The sequence below is a fragment of the Python bivittatus genome, unplaced genomic scaffold (assembly GCF_059951505.1).
Source record: "Python bivittatus isolate LINGU-HERP-01145 unplaced genomic scaffold, Pbiv_v1 ctg000220_np1212, whole genome shotgun sequence".
NCBI classification, from domain to species: domain Eukaryota; kingdom Metazoa; phylum Chordata; class Lepidosauria; order Squamata; family Pythonidae; genus Python; species Python bivittatus.
Genome location: NW_028277048.1, coordinates 25,481,878 through 25,499,875, shown reverse-complemented (window position 1 = coordinate 25,499,875; position 17,998 = coordinate 25,481,878). Strand labels below are relative to the sequence as shown.

At 39.2% G+C, this 17,998-nt stretch overlaps 1 protein-coding gene across 1 annotated transcript in view; it reads left to right on the top strand.

Moving 5' to 3' along the window:
* The window catches only part of LOC103055253 (transmembrane protease serine 12-like), a 47,501-nt gene extending 29,503 nt beyond the window's left edge, over window positions 1–17,998 (top strand). The window contains exons 7-9 of the mRNA XM_015890492.3: window positions 1,917–2,182; window positions 6,570–6,712; window positions 17,371–17,998. Of these exons, the coding sequence (XP_015745978.2) occupies window positions 1,917–2,182; window positions 6,570–6,712; window positions 17,371–17,607 (646 nt within the window). The 3' untranslated portion in view covers window positions 17,608–17,998. The remainder of the gene's footprint in view (window positions 1–1,916; window positions 2,183–6,569; window positions 6,713–17,370) is intronic.

The following is a 17,998-nucleotide window of genomic DNA, read 5'->3' as shown; positions in this document are numbered from 1 at the left end:
ATATAAATTTGAAAAATAAATAAATAAGGCCAATTAGTTAGATATTAATGACAAAAATCAAAAAGAAAGCTGGATGGAAGAAAAACAATAGGCTCAGCATGCAGTCTTCTTCAGTCACTCCCCCCCATTGTTTCCCGAATCTGACAATTGATGGATGGATACATACATACATAGATATATACATATTTTTCAGCTAACTGAAGGACTGATGGATAACACTTTAGTTCAGCACTGGAGAATCACAGAGTTGGAAGGATTTTTGAGGCCATCTAGACCAACCCCCTGCTCAGTGCAAAATCCACTAGAGCATCTTTGGTGGATAACCATCTGGCCTGTTTGAAGACCTCTAGACAAGGAAAACTTACAATGTCATGTGGAAGCCTGTTCTAGTAGCTGATGGCTCATAGAGTCAAGAAGTTCCTCCTGAAGTTTAGGCTGAACCTCCTTCCTTGTAGTTCTTCCCCACTAGGGCAATAGAGAATAACTCCACTCCCACATCTGTGTCACAAGCCTTCAGATATTTGAAGACTACTATCAAAGCTCAGTCATTTTTTTCTGTAGGCTAAACAAATTCAGATCCCATAGCCATTCATCATAGGACTTGGTTTCCAGACCTTTCGTCATATTGGTGGCCCTCCTCTAAACTTGCTGCAGTTTGTCTGTGGCCTTTTTGAACAGTAGTGCCCCAGTATTCCAAATGGGGTCTGAGCAAGGCAGAGTAGAGTGAAGCAAATATTGTTAATGATCTAAACTCTATGCTCCTCTTAATGTACCCAAGGTATCATTTGCCTTTTTAGGAGCTGCACCACACTGTTGGCTTATGTTTAACTTGTGGTCCATAAGGACACACAAATTGCTTTTATGTGTACTATTTATTTATTTTTTAGAATTATATGGCTACACAGTGAAATATGTATTTCACAGAAAGCAAACAGGTGATGCCCAGAGAAAGACAGAAGTAAAATACCTGCCTATTCTATCCACAGGCAAACCATATATGCCAGCACACCAGAATAAAAGCACAATGTATAACAAGATGGTGAGGTGAAGTAAAAGACACATCTCACTCTCCATCCCCACCTTTACAATCTCAACATTCTTATCACAGTTACTTCTGCCACAGGATGCTCCTTGCCAGCCTCAGCATAATCTCTCTTCTGGGTAGCTGGGCATGTTTCAAAACAATGCACTTTGGTGCAGCCAAATTTTTTAAAATAGGATTCAGGGACACTTTTGAAAATAAAGATGTAGTACAGGTTGGCCCTTCACTTTGCAATGTATCAGCCTATAATTAAATTGAACTTATTTAAAATACCAGAAGAGACACTATTCTGGGGACTAGCATTTCATGTAAACACATGTGACACAGAAACTGATTTATGCTAGTCTGTAGCCCTTATAAACATTTCATTTGTTTTGGTATAGAAACTGAATAAAATGAATTGAAACTGTACTGTGGTAAAATGGGGAACAGAGTTGTTTTATTAAAGTTTTAAGATTTGTAAGAGTGATGCACTTGCTTGGAGACTATAAAAAGGGCTTAGATTGGAAGATGATGCTATAAATGGCTATAAATAATGCTGAGTATATGCTACCACAAGAGAGACGTATATAGATTTCCTACAAGCAACTGAGCAGTTACTGTGGGAAGCAGGTGGAGTGAATGTGTGTGTGTGTGTGGGGGGAGAGAGACAGAGCACTTTTTTAATGGTGTGCTGTTATTTTCTGCAGTGATCCTTGTTTTAGCCTCAGAATCCAGTTTTAATCAGAATCTGTGCTTAATGGTTTGTTTACTTAGAATGAAATTTAAAAAAAGGTCCCATGTTACAAATGTTATAAAATAGCAAAATAATAATAATAATAATAATAATAATAATAATAATAATAATCCCTACAGGAATTTTATTCTATCCTAGGGACCCAGCCATTTGGAGGGTTGTAATTGGCTTGCATCATCTTAATGAAGATAACTCTCATACAATAAAGCGACGGATTAAAGCTATCAAAATCCATCCTGATTATATTTCAGAAACATATGAAAATGATATTGCCGTGTTAATACTAATCAGATCTATCAAATTCAGTGACTATGCTCGGCCAATCTGCTTACCTGCCAGTACTCTTTTGACAAATGGACAGTATCCATGTTACATAACTGGATGGGGTAAAACAAAAGAAAAAGGTATTTTTATTATTTCTGTGAGATATTTATATTAAACAATGTACAAAGTTCAGATAAAAATTGCAATGCAACAAAAATAATCAGTTGAAACTAACAACCATAAAATAAAACTAGACACACACCACTATATTCATCATAATAGTTCTTTAGTTTTTCTTGGTAAGAGTATTAAATTCCTAGCAAATGTTTTTGCCGTTAGCGTACTCCATTCATGGCACTTCACACGTTTATAACGAAAACTAGGTTTTGTCATTGATTTACACTTAAGAAGATGCTGAAAATCTTGGATAATTATTTTTTTTTTTTTTTACAAATATAGAGCATTGGAGGGCTATTTTTATTTTGGCACTGGGCCTCTCTGCATCTGAGAGGTCCTGGATCTAGATTTACATGTTTGTAGCTAAACATGTAGAAGCAACTTTTGCTGTCCTCTCCTGCTTTTTTCATTTCTTCCCCTCCCTTAAGACATTGAACATACCTCCTACTTTCTGTTTTCTCCACAACAACCCCCCTGTGGTTGGGCTAAGAGAGAGTGACTGGCCCAAAGTCACCCAGCCAGCTTTCATGCTTAAGTGAGGCCTAGAACTCACAATCTCCTGCTTTGTAGGCCAGCACCTTAACTAATACAGGTAGTCCTCTGTTAACAACCACTCATTTGGCAACTGTTCAAAGTTACGATGGTGCTGATTGAGTGGTGGTTACGACTAGTCCTCAAAGTTCCAGCCATCCCAGCACCCCCATGGTCATGTGATCGCAATCTGGGTGCTTGGCAACCAGCTTGCACTTACAATGGTTGCAGTGTCCCATGGTCATGTGATCATGACACCTGCACACTCCCTTGCTCCCTCTCCCACCCGGCAGCACCACTTATCAGCCTGCTGGCCTGCTTGTAAGCTGCCTGGGACTTGCAACTTCCTGCTGGCTTCCCCACTGACTTTGATTGTTGGAAGCCAGCAGGAAGTAGTGAGGAGGTGCTCACTTAATGACCCATGATTTTAACTTAATGACGACAATGGGGATTACAGGGATTAACATTACGCTTTACAACTGCATTGCTTAGCGATGGAAATTCCAGTTCCAATTGCCCTCGTAACTTGACTACAGGTAGTCCTTGCTTAATGACCATTCAGCAACCCAAATTTACACAGTGCTGAAAAAATTGACTTACAACCTGTGCCTGAAAATACCCTGCTGTCACATGATCAAAATTCAGGTGCTTGGCAGCCCACCCGCATCTACAACCACAGGGGTGCTGCAACTCCCCCCACCTGCCTATCTCCTCCTCCCATCTATGCCCTTTTGGCCACCCTGCACAGTGGCACTTGTTGGTGACAGGGCTGGGGCTGAAGTAGAGGCCTGGGACCTTCAGCAGTCTCAGCCGGCTGTCACTGCCCCCAGGACGACTTCAGCCCAGCACCGCTGCTGCCACTGAGAAATCTGCTTCAGGCCCCTCATGAGCCCTGGGGAAGACTACAAAGTTTCTGAAGGATCATGAGAATGGGACACCAGCTTACAGAAGGTATGTGACACGTGGCTTGCAAAAGGAACAAGAGGCATGGTTTGGGGAGGGAATGGGATGCCGACTTGCAGAAGATATGGGATGCGTGGCTTGGAAAAGGAACAAAAGGTGTGGCTTGGGGAATGGCGCGAGGCGACGAAGGCCAGCAGTGTGGAGCCTGGGGGCAGTGGCTGAGGCTGCTGAAGGCCTTGGGCCTGTACTTCAGCCCTGGCACTGCCACTGACGAGTGTCTCTGTGCAGGGCAGCCAAAAGGGCATGGGGGGGAGATGGGTGGGGGGAGTTACAGTGCCCCTGCAGTCTTGAGTGATGCTGGGGCAGCTGAGGCTTCTAGGGGTAGCTGTGGCTTTGCCCTGCATTGCAGCAGCCCCCCAACTCATGCATGGCCTGCGCTGGGCCTCCCAGGGCCTCCCCCACACCCCTGAGGCACCCCTGTGCTCCTTATTTGGGACTCCGTCTGCTTAATGAATCACGATTTTCGTTTCATGGCAGTAGCTGGGAGTGCCGGGATTGCAATCACTAAGCAAAGTGGTCATGTGATAATTTGCATAATGACTGCATTGCTTAGCGACTTAAATTCTGGTCTCAATTGTGATCCTTAAGTGAGGACTACCTGTATCAGTATAGCAAACTGGCTCTCATTAGGTTAACTCGTGCTGCCATCTACTGAGGTTCTCTGTGAATGGCAGCTTACCTAATTCAGTGGCCTCCCTCATACAGCATTTTTGAGTAGAAAACATGGTGAGGACTTCACAAATGACAGCATGTGGATCACCTTGTCTGAGCTCAGAAACTAAGCAGGATACTTGAATGGGAGATTTTCAAGGACAACCAGTGCTGTAGGCTAGACTAGGAAATCAAACGATGTCCAAGAAGAAGGAAGTAGGAAACCACTTCCGCACTGTTGCCAAGAACACTGCATGGACATCAGGAGTCAAGCTCAACTTGAAGAAGACTACCTAGAGACAGTGAGGTTAGTTGCATGCATCTACATTGAATCCAAACTGATATCTTAATTGTAGCCTTAAAATAAAATATGAAACAGTTCTCACATCTTAAGTTTTCTAGGCACTGAACTTTGAAAGATAGCCATTCCTATCATTATAGCAATCAGTAGCAGCACTTTTACCATTAGATAAGGCCACCTTTAGCTGTCTTCAACAAGACTATACAAGCAACCTGAACAGATTTCTTATCCACAAAGCATTTGCACTTTTAATCTTACAGACTAAGCAGACTGCCTATTTAGAATGTTGATGAGTTAACATTTGGGTACTTCTACCTTGTAGCATTTGAAACTTGAATTAAAAAAAAACCAAAAAATTTCACTAGAGTGTAGCCTACTAAAGATGAAATGTAAGAACCTTTACCCAAGCAAAGTATGTTCAGCACCAAGAACAGCAGCACTTTGTCATCTTGTAATTTGCAACATTTCTGTTATATGGACATGAAGCAAAATGTATGGAGTAGCTAAATTAAAGATTCTAAACATTCTGTCTCATTATACCTTTTCCCCTTAGTTTTCCATTTCACACGTTCTCTCCACCCCATCAGGCATTAATTCTGAAACCAAGAAACATGCTTGGTTATGATTGGTCTGCTTTTGTTAACCCTCTTTCCCCAACTCAATTTTTCTCCTCCCATATTTGCTTTTGTGGTTCTGTGATTTTTCAGGTCTTCTCAGTGTACAGTTACCATTTATATATATATGGGGTAGAGTTTATAAAGATTGGATCATTTGTGTTACAGTCCTTTTCTATTTTGCATAATTTGTCTGTTTATTGTCCCATATGCTGAAAGCTGATTCTCAACTTTGGGAGGGCAAATAAAATTAAAACTGTAACTCGGGATAAAAATCTAACAACAACATACACATAGAACTGCCTCTGAAATTTAAGAAATATAATTTGGTAGAAAATACCAAAATAGTGGGAGTTCTATCATGTGGGCAGATTCCAGTGTGCTTTTAGACTTCAAAGGGCAATCCGTTCAGAGGAATACAGATAGCCAGTCTTAGTTCAATTTCAAAGATTTGGATACAGTTTTACTTTACAGTTTTCAAAATATTGGCCCTTTTTTCTGCATTTATTTACTCTGAAAGCTTCTTAAAATTAAAGTGGTATTTTCCTAATCGGGATTAGAATTTTACATGAAATAAATCTCAGTATAGTTTAAACTTCTTTGCATATTATTAATAGCTAGTTAATACGTAACCCTTAATTTAATTGTCTTAATTATCTTATACAGCCTCCCTTTAGACAACTGTGCCTACTACTTCAGAATTGAAGGACACTACTAAAATTGTTTGCCAAGCCCAATTAAAATATAGAAACATTTTAGCATGTACCATTGTGTTTTAAACACATTTAATAGCATAATAACTGCAAACATAAAATAAGTCTTTTTAAAATCCTAGCTTAAAGCACCACGGAGCAACTTATCCCTGACTTTGTTGATTCTTATTTTATCCTTGTTGAACTCAACCATGCTGATTGCACAAGTAAGATTGAGCACAAAGATGAATTGATTAATAAAAATAAACCCTATACCATTAAGAGCAAACAGCAGAAGAACAACGAACCCTTTAAAATCAGAATAGAAATAAAATGATAAAAGGAACAAAAAAGTTAATAGTACCATTCCATATAAACTTGGGTTCTGTGTTGGATGCCAAACAAAATTAGACACAACTCCAAAACATCAGAATGAATGTTGAAGGTTATTTTGACTAGCAGTGTGTTTTCTAGAGTGTTAGAGTAATGTAAGCTTGGTAGAATATATCAAAAAGGCTTAATTGGCTTAAGAAATGACCAGTTTGTTTCACAGTGTCAAATACTAGCATACTTGCAGTGATGTTATATTTCGTTACAGGTGAAGGCAAATTGATATTACAAGAAGCTCAAGTAGATATTATTCCACAGAAAGTATGTAATCAACCCGACTGGTATGCTGGAACAGTTACATTGAATATGGTTTGTGCTGGCTTTCCGAGTGGAGGTGTTGACAGCTGCCAGGTAAAAAGAAGATAATTTTAGTTTAGACTATGTTGGCAAAACTTCTTGTCATGCAAGTGCTTGAACAAGCGACATTTTATTACTATTTATTACATATTTATTACATTTTACTCTTATTTCCTTACTGCATATTTCTTTACTATCCAGGCACCTGGTTTAACAGCAGATTTTCAGACAATCGTTCTCTCAAAGAGCTCAGATCAGTTTCAGAAGAGAAACAGGTCTTGCCCTCATGCTCATAATCTAAAAAGATATGCAAATGAAGGAAAGAGGAGAAAGATAATTTATTCAAAGTGGAAAGAATATGCTGGTGTTTATATATAGCTCAGGAAGACTAATCTTTCTGTCCTGAGTTCTTGTTTGAATAGCAGTTTGTGACTCTTGTTCCTTTGGCTGATGGATGGGGCCAAAATAACTTTTGTTGATGAATGGGATCAAAATAAACTGCCCTTCTGTTTTCCAGTCCCAGGACTACAGGTAGTCTTTGACTTATGGCCACAATTGGGACTGGAATTTTCATCTAAGCGATGAGGTCATAAAGCAAGACATCATGTGACCACATCAGTTAGCAACCACAATCCCAGCAGTCCCAGTTGCTGTCATTAACCAAGTATTTGTAGGTCATTAAGTGAGTACCCACCCCAATTCAAACCATTCCAGGCTTGGTCCCTCCTAGCCCTGAGCCTCAGTAAGGTAAGGGACTGACTTGAACTCCCCCCACCTGCCTGTCTACCCCCCATCTCTGCCCTTCTGGCTGCCCTGCACCCTGCTGCCCTGCGCTGCGCCACCCCAGCTGACGTTCACCATCTTCTTGCTCCAAAAAGCTCCTGGTGGGGGGGAAGCTTTTTAGCTAAAGCTTTTTAGCCTTAGCCCTCTGGAGCTAAAGCTCTGCAAAAAGCCCTTGGAGTGCAGTGTGCCAAAAGCTATCTCTGGAGGCTAAAGCTGGCCCAGTCTACCCAGTGGCCAAAGGCGGGACCAGTCTAACTGTGGAAGACAGAAAAGAGAGGACTGAAGGGGGGCCACAAGGTCCCAGTCTACCCACCTATCGTGGGTTCCTGGGAGTGGGCTGGTCTACCTGCGGGGGAAGAAAAAAAAAAAGAGAGAGGGAAGAAGGGGGTGCTGCTTCCCCCCCACCCGCCCCGCAGTGGGAAGCAAAAGCCCAGCCCAGCCCAGGATCTTTTTGCAAAGGGGCCTTTTGGCACCCTGCTGCTCAGATGCTGCCTTGGGCTTCACAGATGGTGAAGATCAGCTGGGGTGGTAGAGTGCAGGGTGGCCAGGGGCCAAGAGGGCAGAGATGGGTGGGGGGAGTTGAAGTGCCCCTGCAGTCATACATACAAGCAGGCTGCCAAGTGCCCAAATTTTGATCATGTGACTGCAAGGGCACTACAATGGCCATAACTTTGGGCATGAGCCATAAGTCACTTTTTTCAGTGCATTTGTAACTTCAAACAGTCACTGAACGAATGGTTGTAAGTCGAGGACTACCTTTACTGTTAACAGGACCATTGAGTTCTTTATGGCAGAGAATGGCTGAGCAAGTTCCCAGTTGTCACTCCTTTCCTATTTGAAGTAAATATCTAAGTTGGGGTTCCTCCAACTATAATGGAGTTATATGACCAGAATTACCTGGATGTATATTAGAGTAGCAGAGTAGCAACCAATTAGTTCGTAAATTTAGAAATCAAAATGTTACCATTTCAAGCAATCATACATTTCCCAATGATATCTTGATTAATTGATCCTTTGGGATAACTCCACTTCACATCAGTAGACATAGCCAGATGTCTGTTGTCATTTCCAAGGAAAGTGGTATCCTTACTACTCAGACCTCATCTGTCTACTGACAGAACAGAATCGTAAATTTTTAAAAAATAGCATGTTTTATTTCAAAAAGCCTTCTTGGATTAGTTTGGAGACTCTAGATCAGTGTTTCTTAAACTTTTTGCTCTCAGGACCCCTTCCCCCTTTTCATTCATTCATTCATTCATTCATTCATTCATTCATTCATTCATTCATTCTAGTGCCTTCAAATCCGTTTTTGACTCCTGGCAACTGCCTGGACAACTGTTTTCTTGGTTTTTCATTTTTTTCCAATAATTTTTATTATTAAAGATTATATAAAATAGATAAAAGTAATACAAAAATATATTAAGAGAAAAAAAATAATATTAAGAAAGTGCAGAGAAAAAAATTCCCCCCCAAAAAAGGATAAAAAGAAAAAACTTCCCCCTTCATCCCCAGCAAGTATATTCAGCATTAACAACTTATCACTGTCCCTTAAAATACTACCAAATACATCTTCATTCCATTCTTCACCCCATTTTCTACAGATCCATCTCTAAATCCCCAGATCTCCTTATTAAACAACAAAAAATACAAAGATTAACAGACATGACTAACAACATAAGCATTTAGTTCCCCTTTCCATTTAAACATAATCCCCCTAATCCCTATCCAAATAATCAAAATCTAATCCCAATAAACAATTAAACATTACAAAAAGATAAAAAACATTAATCATCACCAGAGATAGCAACTCATTATTAATCTCAATTAACAATTAAACATTACAGAAAAATAAAAACTGTTCAACATTACCAGAAATAATAATCCCTTTTTTTATATACCAAAAATAATAACATAGATATTACAAACTAATCTATTACACCCAAATGAACATTTCCAAGAAAGAACTATCCAGTCAAAGTAACCATTAATATCACCAAAGATAGCAACCCCTTACTTAAGCATAATCATATAAACCAGTTTTGTATTTTTCTTCTTCCTTCCATCAATCCCTGAATCCTATAGATAAAGTTCTAACATCTGCTTTCTTCTCCTATCCTTCTCTCTTCTCTTGAAATCCTTGTCATAAGTCCATATATAATTTCAATGCAGCCACTCAAGTAAGTCTCTTATATTCCAATTTAAACGGGTAATCTACATCCCACTTTTGATACATTATTTGTATTTTTTAAAAAAATTTAAATGATCATCCAATTCCATTTCTAATCCAATATTTTCATCTCTTTCTTATGGGTTGTAGTTTTTAAGTCCACCTTAAAAACGATTTTGGTTATCTTCCAAGGGTTTTCTTTCTCTTCAGTGACAACTTTTGATTCTAGTATAGGGTTAAATAGTCCAAAAATTTACTGAGCCAACTTATAAACATTTCCTTTAAAGTAGCTATCTGGTACTATATAGTGATTAACCTTCAAGGCTTTGTTATCAGGTCGAAATATAAACATGTACTTTTTTTTGCATACAAGAGGATCTTTTTAATTAATTTCAAAGTCTTTCTTTAAATCAATTTTATCCAAATCCTTAGAATTTAAAAACTTTCCAAAAAACACTATAGTCCTTCTTTAGTTATGTATTGCAAAAAATAAAGATCTTACAAAGCTGGAAACATGTAGTTTTCTTCCTTTTTAAACGGATTGAAGAGAGACTCACCCAGCGAATACCCAGCTTGTGGTTCCGAAGGTCTTTCAGTCTTAAAGAAACAGTAAGAAAAAAATTAAACTCCAAGGAAATTAAAAAACAGGTTTGGATGAACTTTGAGTCCATGAAAAGGCTACATTAATGGCTCAGAGCATAATGAAACCGCAACTCCCAGCTGATCACAGATGTCCGCAAAAATGTCAGTTTCTGCTGTTGACTCACAAAAAACAGTTGTCCGGAATGCGTGAGGGTAATCTCAAGATCTCTCTTATCCAGAGAGAATTATTGGCAGTCTGGATCCTGCATTAAGCTGCCTTTCAGCTGCAATGTCTCCCAAGGACCGCAGGGTGTCAGTTTGCCATTCCTCACTGGAAGTCTGTTTTCTTAGTTTTTCAGAAGTGGTTTGCACTGGCCCAAGGTCACTCAGCTGGCTTTGTGCCTAAGGCAGGATTAGAACTCAAAGTCTCCCAGTTTCTAGCCTAATGCCTTATCCACCACACCAAACTGGCTCTCTGTCTTCGAGTCATTTTTTGACTCCTGGCAACTGCCTGGACTAGTCCCTGCAGTTTTCTTGGCAAGATTTTTCAAACTGGGTTGCCATTGCCTGTTTCCTAGGACTAAGAGAGAGTGACTGGCCCAAAGTCACCCAGCTGACTTTGGGCCTAAAGCAGGATTAGAATTTACCGTCTCCTGGTTTCTAGTCTGGTGCCTTAACCACTACACCAAACTGGGTCTCTTTAAAAATTATGGAGAACCCCAAAAGAGCTTTTGTTTGTATGGATTATATTTATCAGTGTTTATGATATTAATATAATTGGCGCATTTGTAGAATATTTATTTATTGAATCCTGTAGAAATAACAATATTAATCTTATTAGATACTAACATAAATATTTTTCATTAAAAAACTTACAATTTTTAACAAATAAAAAATGAGTGACATTGTTTTAAATTTTTGCAAATATCTTCATTATCTGGCAAATAATTTTGATTTTGCAGACCCCTGAGAGGGTCTTGGGGAACCCTCAGGGGTCCTTGGACCACAGTTTAAAAAACAGTGCTTAGATTAAATGGGAAAGATGTCACCAGGATTTCGCCTCCTTACCCCCCAACCACCTAGGCTAGTAGAGTCAAGAGTAACCTGGACTGGGCAACAGGTTGGAGGACCTAATGGCAGCTGAGAATAAATAAAAGGGAGACCTGAATCCTTTCTGTCAACAAAATTGACACAAAAGGATTGGACAAAAAAAGATTTGGGGCCAGTGCTCTCCAAATAGGCAAAGGACTGTGTCTTCTTAATCCATGAGAGCTGGGGAAACCATATTCTAAGTGTGTGATTACCCATTTTGTAGAAAGCCACTTTAGCAGCATTAGAATTAAGCTCCACTCTTATGAAATCTGTTGGACTAAGCAGAAAATTATTATAAACTTAGTTGTTCTCCCGGGCCTTGGGATAGGGTGGTTATGGGGTCCCTATGGTTTAATTTTTTGTGTTTAGTTTTCCCATTGGCTCTATGTGTGTGTGTGTTATTTTTAATTGTAAGATGCCAGAATCATTAAGGAGTTGAGCAGCCTCAAAATGGAGTTAAATAAATACATAAAATGGTGTCATCTTCATATCAGATATTTTTAGTTTCAGCCTTCCATTTTGATTTCAACTGTCTTATCTTCCATTCTAGCCATTCTTAAAATATATTCATTGGATATGTTAAACAGATATGGGGACAAAATGAATCCTTGTCTCTCTCACTCCTCTATTTTGAACCACTCTGTTTCTCCAAATTTGTTTCTTACAGTAGCCTCTTGTTCACTGTAAAACTTCCTTAGAAAAATAATCAGGTGTTCTGGGACTTAATTTCTCTCAATATGTTCCCTACACAAGTTTAATGTATAGTCATAAACATTTCCGTAATCAATGAACAAAGTTAACCTCCTTTCTTGCTCTCTTGATTATCCTTCTGATGTTATCCATCTGTACTCATGTTCCTCTCCTTTTTCTGAAACCTACCTATTCTTTTGGCATTTGAGTTGAGTACCAGCCTGAATCCTGTGGCTGCCTGGATGCTAGTCATGAGTTTCCAGCCATATTGCCTCCTCTATAGTTCATCAAAGCAAGGAGAAAACAGTTGCTTGTCATGTGATATGGCAGATAGATTGTCTGGAATATTCAGGGACTTTTACATCCACAGTTACGGTGGCAGAGCAGATTGGAATCAAAGGAAAGAATATTATAAGACCACAGACATGAGAGGTTGTTAAGATATTCAGATTGGGAGCAGTTGAGGGAAAGCAGCTAGCTATTCTTTGGTGAAAGGTGGTGGTGGCTCTTCTTGTAGACTGCACTGGATTGTGGTATGCGATTGTATTTACTTTTGTGCCACTGATTTCTCCTGGTGACAGTGGAAGTTAACAGATGGTTGTATGTGTATAAGGTAGGCTGGGTATCTAAGAAGTTTTGTGGAGACTGAGGTGTTGCTGACTTCTGATCAGAAGCAGCTCCTCCAAATACTGTTGACTAGAAACTTGATGAGTTGGAGTGGTTGGGTATGTCTGTGAATGATGGAGTTCACAGGAGGGCCCAGGAGAGCAATTCCAGGGATTGGAGGGGATTAGAATAGTGCTGATGGGAAGAGGGAGATATAGCAGAAGGCACCGGGTAGGACACTTCTGGGCTTTCTTATTCAGTTTCTTATGTTCTAGTCCACTGAACTCATCCCAAATCTTCAAATCCTTAGTGACTTTAGTCTCTGCCAGCTGCTGCTGCTGCTAAATGCTAGGACAGCTATAATAAGATCTCCTTCATCCCTGATCTTATTGTAGATCCCTGATCTTATTGTGGATGAGAGTGCAGACCTGGCGTGTATAATTGAGACCAGGATGGATGCAGAGGGGTGTGTGTGTGTCCCTCTTGGTGCTATACTCACCCAGGTTTTGAGTATGGCATCAGTTGCAAGCCAAAGGTGTGCAAGTGTATGTGTGAAGCAGTTATCATTCAGGAGGCTCTGATGGCTTTTAGAGGCACTACTCTGTAGATAACCAGATGTGAGAACCTGTTTGTAAAGTTGGGCTCTAGGGAAGAGTTGGGATTACTGCTGCTATACTGGCCTCCTTGCTACACAGGAGAGCTTCTCTGCCTATTCAGTGCTGTTGCTGAGTTTGCAGTGGAGTTTCCTATAACTGTGGTGCTAAGAAATTCCAATCTTCCTTTGCTTGATGCAGCATCTGAAACAACTCAGGAGTTCATGGCCTCTGTAGCAACTGGTTACCCAGAGTCAATCTGGAATGGAGTGATGCCATGAATGAATGAATGAATGAATGAATGAATGAATGAATGAATGAATGAATGAATGAATAAGAAAGAAAGAAAGAAAGAAAGAAAGAAAGAAAGAAAGAAAGAAAGAAAGAAAGAAAGAAAGAAGGAGGGAGGGAGGGAGGAAGGAAGGAAGGAAGGAAGGAAGGAAGGAAGGAAGGAAGGAAGGAAGGAAGGAAGGAAGGAAGGAAGGAAGGAAGGAGATGGCTCCATTGCACATAAATGGTCATACTTTGGCTTTTGTCTTGAGACAATTACAGTATGATCAGATGCTTGGGGCAGACATTAACAACTGTCAGTCTCATGGTTGGATCTCTCTCTGATTGCCTCTGAGCTTTCTGGTGCTACTCCCACTTTCAAGGAGAAGAGACTTATTTGATCTGTTTGCCCCAAGCATCTGATGAACCCAGTTGCATTCAGAGAGTGCTCAGGGAGCTGCCTTAGATCTGATGGGCAGGTTGTCAAAGGGACAAGTTGTCAAAGTTGTCAGGTGTAATAATGACAGTGACCTTGAAACAGATTATTCCAAAGTGGCCTCTCATTGTACTTCGATCTCAGGGGGCTCCTTGGTTTATGAGGAGCTCCAGCTGATGAAATACAAAAGAGGTGCCTACAGTACCATTGAAGAAATGGTGATAAAAATCATGGTGATCATCATGGTGGTAAAAATGGCAAAACTTAATTATTTTTCTATATTGTTGCATTGCTATCAGTCAGCCCTGTTTAGGATGATTCAGTCTGTTAGGGAGGGAATGGGCAGAAGAATGTCTGAAAGACAACCATGAGGATTATTCTAGGCATCTGATGGATAAAATCGCTCAAATCTGCTTTGAGTTACTCAGGATGGGCAGGCTATTCTGAGTTTGCTGAGTCAGGTCTTGTCCTGTAAGTCTCAAGGAAATAGACAGGGCTCTTGGGGGTGTTAACACAACTACATCTCCTCTAACTGGTCATGGCAACCCAGGACATGATGTGTGGTTGTGTCAAAGCAGTGGTGAATTCATTCTTGAGTGAGGGGATGGTTCCACATACCTTGAAGGTAAGCAAATAAAGGAACTGAACTCAACTGGACTGTTTCACCATTGTTCTTGGGCTGGGCCTGACAGAAACACCTTTTCCAAGTCATTCTCTTGGCCTGTCAGTTGTAAATCCACCTTCGATACTATCTCTATCCTTTCAGGTAAAATTTGTTCTACATCTGTCATTTCTTCAATAACATCTTTTAGACATAGTCTATCCATAGAAGCAGACATCATTATTGACACTGTGGGTACTGATTTCTGACTCCATTCTTCAAAGGTCTCCTTCAGTATTTTCACTGTTATAACATTTTACATTTTAGAGGCTTGCATTTTCCCCCCTACTTAAAATCTTTAGTCCCGTCTTTAAATCATGAAATTACTTCTCTGTTATGTCTTCCAAAAACCAAGAGAAGCTGTTCTTTATAATTAAATCCAAAGTCTTACTGTAAAAGTTTCAATATTCCAAATTTATCTGGACCCTTAGTCTGCTTATAACTTTCTAAGATCAAAATTTTATTTAGCTTTTTGCTGTTTTCAGATTCTTTCTTAAGCTTATAATTAATTTTTCTTTTGTTCAGAGTTGAAGATAAACTCACTCTATGAAGACTTTTCAAACTTGTGGTTCTGAAGGTCTCTAATAGCTTTAAAATGGTTAATCAGCAATTTCCGAAAGTGATCAGAAAGTGAGGTTTACCAACTTAGTGTCTTTTAAAAGGGTCCACCATGGTTGCAAGCAAGATGGCTGATCCTGTCATCTCTCTGCACTCAAACCCACAGAAAACCTCTGTCCTGCAGTCTCCTTGTGAGGAGCAGCCATCCTGAGCACATGTAGGCAATCTCCTGTCCTCTCCTTATCCCAAGAGGTTCCAAGGATCCTGTCTATTCACCGGTTCCTTCATCTTTGCTGCGGTCATCAGCTCCGTTTTCACAGAGCTGTCTTCAGTTTGCTTTACTTCCTCTGGAAGTCTCACCCAGCCAGCTTTCATGCCTAAGGAAGGCCTAGAACTCACAGTCTCCAGTTTTCTATGCCAGCACATTAACCACTTCTGAAGTTGTTTATCCTGTGAGGTTCAGGTGCAGAATTTGCATTTATATTGCCTGAAGCATGGTTTGGTAATTAATAAAGTATTGACTTTCAAAACTCTACTATAGGTAGCCCTCACTTAATGACTGTTTGTTTAACGATGGTCTGGAGTTACGATGGCCTGGGAAAAGTGTTTTATGACCTCCACAGTCACGTGATTGCAATTTGCAATTTTTTTTACAAAGGTCATTAAGCGAATCACATTAAGTGAATTCCAGCAAAAAAGCCCATTGGGGAAGCTGGATTCGCTTAATGACCATGGGGATTTGCTTAATGACCACATGGTTTGCTTAACAACCAGTGATTCGCTTAAAAAAGGTCATGCAATCAGCTCCAATTTGCTTAACGACCAAATCACTTAGCAACCTAGATTCTAGTCCCTATTGTGGTTGGATAGCGAGAACTACCTGTAATCTATCTCCTGCATTATTGTGTTTGCAGAATAACAATACAGGAGTGGTTTGCCATTGCTTTCCTCTGCGGTTGATATTAAAAGTCCTTTTTAGATGGGATGGCTTCCCTCACACCTGCAGAATCCCATCCAACCCTCACACCGATTGAAACATATTCTTAGTTTTCCCACTCTCTTTTCTACCTTATCAGCAAGGGTAAGTCTCCCAGTAATTCGTACTCCCAGCAGAGTCGGTGGAGTACTGTGCTCGACCCTGGGAGGGCCATTAGACATAAGAGGACAAATATTTTTCTGCAGATACAGTATTCTTTGTATAATTTATTGATGAATCATTTAACCATATCAAACAGATACAGTATTCACAAAGGCACAGTACAGACTAAGCCTTGATTTTTTTTTAATAATTCAGGAATTATATTACTATTATGGTAATTTTTCTTCCACTTATACTATGTTCTGCAGTTTTTACAGTACAGAACTGAAGAACGAGGATAATCCTCCCCTCAGTGAAAATTTAAAAGACAATTAGCTCAGCCAACTGACATGCCAAAAAAAAAAAATGATGAAGGCAATGACAAGCCACTTGTCATTATGCCAAGAAAACTACATTGATATGTCCATGTAAGTCATCAGGAATTGATGAATTAAAAGTGAGTTGATATGAGAACTATCCTGAAAGATCAGTAAAGTCAAAATGCTATTCAGAAATCCTGAAAAATCATGAATGCCCTGAGTCTACTATATTGCTATAACTTCATTTTTCTCATTATCAATTGATGAGATTGAAAAATGAACCTAGAAATTGACTTAACACCTTAAGATATCTTGCTCACCTGCCAGGATATATTTTGCTTATTCAAAACCAATCTATCAAACTTTGACTTAGCCCTGACTTTGCAGTATGTACAACCATAGTTATGGTTTGATTTAATTAATTCCTTAATAGTTGCTGCTTTTATAGAAGGGTAGCAGGCTTTACAGGAAAATTAGAATTTATTTTGTTTCTATTCTGTGTATTTGGATTATTTGTATGTAGTTGTCTCCAAAATAGACAACTTGAAAATGAAGGGTAAGGTGATTTGTCTTCATTATCTAAGTATAACATACTTTCTTATGATAGCTAAAATTGGATGATAGATGATGTACGCTTGGAGTACATAGTTTGATTTTTGGGCAAGCCTACTAAACAGGTAGCTGACCTTCTAAGAAGTGATATCTCTAATTGGCCTAATTTGTAAGTGCTATAACCAAACCATAGTAAAGCTGCTCAGGTTTTCTAGATTTATCCATTTTTCCTAGGAAACAGTATTTTCTTTTGACAATTGAGTTCTGTTGCTTCCTAAAAATCAAAGATATATTAAAACATAATATGTGCTTTTCTTGTTCCAGGGAGACAGCGGTGGTCCTCTGATGTGCTACCTTCCAACCACTACAAAGTTTTATCTGATAGGAGTCACGAGCTTTGGCTTTGGTTGTGGTCGCCCAAGATATCCAGGAGTTTATGTTAGGACAATTAATTATTTAAGTTGGATAGATAACCATTTACGGAGTAAAATTGTAACACTGGAACTTCATTACCTTTTGATCTTATTAACTGTGTGGTGGATAGTCTTCCATATTCTGTAAAATGTAAGTTTCTTTTCATTGTATGCAGTGAATTTGTATTGCTCTTTAAACTTATTTGGTTCTTCTTGGGAACAGTATCATTATCAAAATTTGCTTTTTTAAAATATCCATGTAATTTAAATCTGATTTCCATCATATTTACATTCAGATATATTTTATGCCAGTAATTTAAACAAAATTCAATACTATATACATATTTTATGGTCTATAAATGTCATGATAATCATATATTTCAAAGTGCACTAAAATATGAAAATGAAATCAGTTCCTAAATAAATGCATGTATGTATTTATGTATGTCATGAACATTATAGCAATGATTTTCTTTCCAATACATTAGTGAATTTCAAACAAGTCTACCCTAAATTTATATTTCTACATTTTAAGGATT